We start from the raw sequence: 6070 nt of genomic DNA, 5'->3' as shown, positions 1-6070 counted from the left end.
ATGATCCCACGTTCACAGGCAGTATTGAACGTTTAGGTTTCAGAAGAGATCTTGCCTCCTTTTGTTGATTCAGTAGAATGTCGAACAACAGTCAAATAGCAAACATCGATTATACAGGCTACTGCCACTTTTCATTATCGCTTACAAACCGCAGGGAGTCAATCCTCACACTCTAGCTCACAAATTGTCGGATACAGTGCGGTTTCAAAGAAATTTCGTCCACTATTAAATATACTTTCCATTGAGATTTTCCCTAGGGGCTTCTGTATGGGGTTCTTTCAGAAAGGAGTGAATAGATATACGAAGGGTTCACGTCGCGCAAATAATATCTGTGGTAAGTATTGCAGACGTAGATAGGCTATGGTGATCGCTCTTTGACACCGTCGTGATAAAGAAGAAAATCCTGTTCCTGCTTATTACTTATTTAGGTATTTTTTGACGCTTTTCCTTCCATTGTTTCTCATTTATACCAGGTTTCAAGGAAACATGATATGAAAATAAATTGTGCTCATTATTAAATAATACTATGATCCGCACGTTGCCGTTGCATTGTTAGAACACTGCATGTTATCGTTATACCTACAGATGTTCCATTAACACGTTTATTATCTCATGACGTGTGTTTTATTTCCATTGTGTGATTGTATAACTCTATTTATATTGTGTCGATCAATAGACGTACTAAAATAATCAGTGGCTGTCTGGACTCGAGTATTATATATAATCTTTTTTCAAATCTGGAAACTACAAGTTTACAAGGAAAGTATTAAACCTTTTGACTATTCAGTAAATGAGGTAAACCTAACTTATACGACGGTCACTCGATTTCGCACCGAGATTGACATTAAATTTTCAATTTTATCGTTTCTGTATTACCTGTTTGTAAATAGCAATATTAAAATTTAATATATAAGAATACGTGTTAATGCCAGTCCCCTCCTAAGGTACGAGAAGTACATGAGATATTTGAGAACAAGTAAATCTCCGGCTAGCCGGATATTAGAATCAATCTTAATTAAAGTAATGGTTAAATTAGCATCTGATATTTTTTAATTTCTTGAAGTAATCAAGAATAAGTTATTTTAAATTTTTGAAAGATATAAGCACTTGTTAATTGGTTTTTCTTTTGATATTACATATATATTAGGCATTCCACGAATTTCTATCTTAAAAAAGTATGTACAGTGTATTTTTTTTATTTGTGTATGTATCGCCGGACCCATCTTGGGATAGTTATATCGTGAACGTTAGGAACACGCTGGCCCAAACAATTGAGTGATGTTGCAGTCGTGATGATCAACCAATTTAAATTGGCCTTACCTTACCTTCCCCGTCCTGCCGCTCTCATACCTCAAGATGTGCATAACATTAGCTAAAGACAGTAGCAAATTATATCGTTTTCATATGAATTGATGGTAAAACTCTCACGCTTAACATTCAAAAATATTAAGAATTTATCATCATAATTAAGGAACTCGAGAAAGATTAACAATAAGTTAATTATCTCATGTTATATCAATGTTGGCATATATAAACTATGACTGGTGTTATCATTGAACTCTGGAACAGATAACACGAACACAGTCCGTAGTTTTACAGAAAAATCGGAGATGGACGCGCCTCTTATTATTGCTATAATTCTATTTTTTTCTGGTTTGGTAAATAAACATTTGATATTAATAAGAATTATATTATTTTTTTTTTAATCTTCTATAATTATTTTCTGATATTTAAAACTTATAAAATTTTCAATGTTTCTTTGTTTTCTGACCTTTCAGGCGAACGCGTCTCTGTCATATAATCTTAACGATGGTAATGAGATACCAGCAATAGCACTCGGTACAAGTTTGGGACACTTGGCTGATGTGAGTGCTTATTGAATAATAGATAACAACAAAATAAAATAAAAATACACATGTTTATCAAATGTTAAAGGGTACCAGAGTGTTGTCAGTGAACCACTCGCTTGCTCGAGCCGTGCAAGGAGCACTGACGGCGGGTTACATACACATTGACACGGCATCATTGTACCGAGTCGAAGACGAAGTTGGGCTTGGAATACGTTGGTATTTAAACGATACCACTAAAAGGCAGAATATTTACGTCACCACCAAGGTAAAAGTTGATATATTCGTCCCTTTATTAAGATATAATAGAAGGCTTTATTTACGTCCTTCGTATATGACGCTGAATTTATTTCATTCATAAACAAAGGCATCAGGGACAGTTCGAACAAGTGTCAATATTTATTTTCATTAATATAAACTAACTCATTCAGCTATATTCCTTTATTTGCAAACTCATTACTCAAAATATTTATTTGTGTCCAGTACAATTTATTACTTAACCCTGTTATATTTAATTCCATTATTATAATGGAAGACCCTTATAAATTTTATATTTCTATTTCGAAGGAATATTAATACATTTTTAGCCTATTAAAACTTTACTGAAAAAATACAATTTTAAGTTTTTTCACATTTTTAGTTATGGAACGATGCCCACGCTCGGGACGAGGTGGTACCAGCCATCAGACGATCTCTACAGGATTTGCAGCTGGAATATGTCGACCTGTATCTCATGCATTTCCCTATGGCGTACACGGTATTTTATTTAATAGTAATATTGACGTATTTATACACATGTGTATGAGTTTTTAAATTAAGCAAAAAGGACAATTAATTTCCGATTTCACTCCTTAATTACTAGAAAGACGGAAAGATAAGCGACACCGACTACTTGGAAACGTGGAAAGGATTAGAGGACGCCAAAAAATTAAATCTAACCCGGTCAATTGGCGTGTCCAACTTCAACTTAACACAGATGAAACGATTGTGGAATGACTCAGAAATCAAGCCAGCTGTGCTACAAATTGAAGTATTATTGTAATTATATTCATATACTGCGTAACTTGTGATAAGTCCACAGAGCTAACATAATTTTGGTCCACCAAGGTCAATCCAACAATAACCCAAGATGAAATAATAGACTGGTGTGATGAACACGCTGTCATCGTTATGGCATACAGTCCTTTCGGCGCCATTTTGGGTCGCAAGAAAAACTCTCCATTACGTGCAGATGACCCTTTATTAATAAGCTTAGCCCAAAAATACAACAAAACTGTTCCACAAATCTTATTACGATATTTGGTGAGTAAGATAGAGCTAACCTTCTTATATTTTATATAAAACGTCTAAGCATGTGTACGTGAAATAAAATTGTATTTAACAATATTTAGAAATAAAATTTGAAATTTTTAGTTAGATAGACATCTAGTAGTCATCCCTCGATCAACAAACTACAGCCGAATCAAAGAGAACTTTAATATAACAGACTTCTCACTTGCGCCAGAAGAGGTGAAACTATTGTCGAGTTTCAATAGAGAGTACAGGTTACGAACTCAGGTCAAATGGTATCCCCACCCGCACTTCCCCTTCCAGAAGAAAAATCTCACGGAAACTGAAATACAGTACATAGTTGAACACAGTAAAGAAGATTAGACATAACATGTTCTATATAAATAAATAAAAAAAAATCCATAATTATTAATTAATATTAAAACCAAACAACTTTTCTTTTTAACGTAATGGATGAATATAAAAGTAAACAAAGAGGAATCAATCAATTTCCATGTTTTATTACACCATAAGTAAGAGTTTTGAAACTAAATTCCTAAAAAAATTAAATAGCCCTTCCGAAGCGTGATTCTAAATAGTACACAGTTGTTCACGTTTTAAATTAAATCTGCCGATTGAACACTAAAAGCATTTTTTACACTTATTCATTTGTGCGGACAACTTGCCAGTTAAACTTAGATCTGTTTAACACATTGTTTTAAAGTCACAATAACGAAAAAAGATTTTTATATTGTTATGTTGACAATAAAAATTTAAGGATTTTTTGTTTTAATTAACATTTGAAAATAAAGAAAAATATTCACTCACATACACATATGAGATAATTATCTAACAATGACAAGCAGTTGTTTAAAATTAGATCGTACTTATACCATTTATTTAAATTTATCCTTACCATAAGGTTTAATTTGTTATTATGTCAATACAAAACACTGTTTTTATTAAACAACCAATATAGCTTTAATTCTAAACATATAAAATACATAAAATTGATATTTACGTTATAGCAACATTTCCATATACCATTATATATATAATATAGAAATAAACAGGATTTGGAAAATAGAGAATTCATTCCACTATTGTCACCGACATTATAAAAGTTTGTGAGTTGGATTAATGCGGAGATGGTTATTATATCTTGGAAAAACTATTAAATTTTTATCGCATTAAACCCACATAATCACATCAAAGGCTCATTGTTTGAATTAGGGACTATATTTGGGTTGGAATTGAATAGTTAATAGATAATTGAAATCGCTATTATTATATTATAATACTAGTTTATCTTACGACGATCCCACCGAATCCGATGCGAATCAAATATCAAATAGGATACGATTGTGAAACGCTATTCGGAAATAATACTGCTATCAAACCTTGATATGGATAATGGAATGTCATATCGTTACTGTATCTTGTCCACATCACGTTCGGAAATAGACTGGGTAAATGTATACATTCTAAAATCATTCAATTTATATATATAAATTCGGAAATAAAGAAAATTAAACAATTAAAAACAGCTCTCTTTCTTTATTTTTGCATTTTTTGTGTTATCAATAAAATGTATATATAATTTAATTCGATTAATTTTACGGTGATTTTCTTGGGCATACTTGAATTGCAGCAAATCTATTAAGTACACTACGGAATACCCTTAGAAACAAATCATCAGAATTTGGTATTCAAAATTAATAAACGTATAAAATTATGAAATATACTATATGTAGAATTTCATTTCCGTCACAGAGGTTTAACATTCAAGCTTTTAAGGATATTAAATAAAAAACAAGTTTTACTTCATTGCAAGAATATACGGACTATAAGAGGGGAAGCAAAAAGAGAGTCCATGTTGACCGGAAAACTGTTTAAACAAAACCAAAATCAGAATGATGAATGTTAACAAAGTATAAAATATCTGAAAATACTTGGGATGTAAAATATTGGATGTTGGAGCAGACCTTTTCAATGTTTAATAACGCGGAACAAGTGAAATGTTTCCCATAAAAAGGATGAGAAGCCTCGCTTTCAATATCTCACAATGGACAGGTATTCGGTACGTGCTCTGATCAAACTTAGCCGCTACAGCTCTCGGACCTCGCTCATGACATAAACAGAAAACCTTGTTTAAATAATCAATACGTTTCAACAAAAATAAAATTTCGTATTTTCGTTTCACCTATATGAAAACTCATATACATTATGTTTTGAATGACATCTAATCGTCATGCTAACAGCCATGTGAAGTGGTCATATAAATAAGTAAAGACAAGAATTAAGTAAAATGTCAAATTAACTAATATTTTAAGCATTGAAACTATCTATTATTAACAAGTACGAAAGTATTAATGGAATATTATAAAGCTACTTATAAACATAATAGTAGGTTTTCTATATTAATATTAAAATATTTACTCAGTTTAAAACTTGTATGTGTTGTAAGGCACAAAGCCATTAATTTCTTTTTAATTTTAATAAAGCTACGAGTTACAAACCAGTTGGGTGGACGCGGTTTTGTCTGCGTTACTAGGTTTAAGGCACTAATAAAATGTTTAAATAGAAGATGCATTTTCTTTAGTTTCCATAATTATCAGAAGGAACGCATAGACAAACGAATTGTAAAGTTTTTTTTTGTTTGTTTTTAAGTAGAGCTAAATAGGAAACGTTATTTTTATCATCTTAACATATATGTTATTTTATGAGATCTAAGTCTTTTTTAACAAGAATTACTGGTTAATTTTACGATAACATAATCTTCATATTTTCAAGAAAATACGCAAAATATCTTCATATAAATAGTTAGTAGATTTTAATTTATTATAATGCTTTCCATTGATGGCTTTGATATTAAATATCTGAAGAGAACATCCGACCCTTTATTTAAATCATTACACTTTTTCAGCTTCATTGAACATTCACTGAAGCCAAAT

At 31.3% G+C, this 6070-nt stretch overlaps 1 protein-coding gene across 1 annotated transcript; it reads left to right on the top strand.

Annotated features, from left to right (window-relative positions):
- Nucleotides 1-649: 649 nt before the first annotated feature.
- LOC116776694 (aldo-keto reductase AKR2E4-like) lies at nucleotides 650-3846 on the top strand. Its single transcript, XM_032669952.2, has 7 exons — nucleotides 650-1658; nucleotides 1779-1865; nucleotides 1936-2115; nucleotides 2488-2604; nucleotides 2710-2877; nucleotides 2955-3149; nucleotides 3261-3846. The coding sequence occupies exons 1-7, from the start codon at nucleotides 1611-1613 to the stop codon at nucleotides 3498-3500; spliced, it is 1035 nt and encodes a 344-aa protein (XP_032525843.2). The 5' UTR covers nucleotides 650-1610; the 3' UTR covers nucleotides 3501-3846.
- Nucleotides 3847-6070: the final 2224 nt, after the last annotated feature.

This window comes from Danaus plexippus, chromosome 8 (genome assembly GCF_018135715.1).
Source record: "Danaus plexippus chromosome 8, MEX_DaPlex, whole genome shotgun sequence".
Taxonomy (NCBI): Eukaryota; Metazoa; Arthropoda; class Insecta; order Lepidoptera; family Nymphalidae; genus Danaus; species Danaus plexippus.
Note: the sequence above shows the minus strand (reverse complement) of the source record. Positions and strands in the feature narration are given on the sequence as shown.

What these genes read in the sequence shown, in the direction of transcription:
- LOC116776694 (XM_032669952.2), top strand. Translation starts at nt 1,611, where the DNA reads ATGGACGCGCCTCTTATTATTGCTATAATTCTATTTTTTTCTGGTTTG. An exon ending in TTCTATTTTTTTCTGGTTTG is followed by an intron (nt 1,659 to 1,778) that starts GTAAATAAACAT and finishes CTGACCTTTCAG; the next exon opens with GCGAACGCGTCTCTGTCATA. An exon ending in CAGCTGTGCTACAAATTGAA is followed by an intron (nt 2,878 to 2,954) that starts GTATTATTGTAA and finishes TGGTCCACCAAG; the next exon opens with GTCAATCCAACAATAACCCA.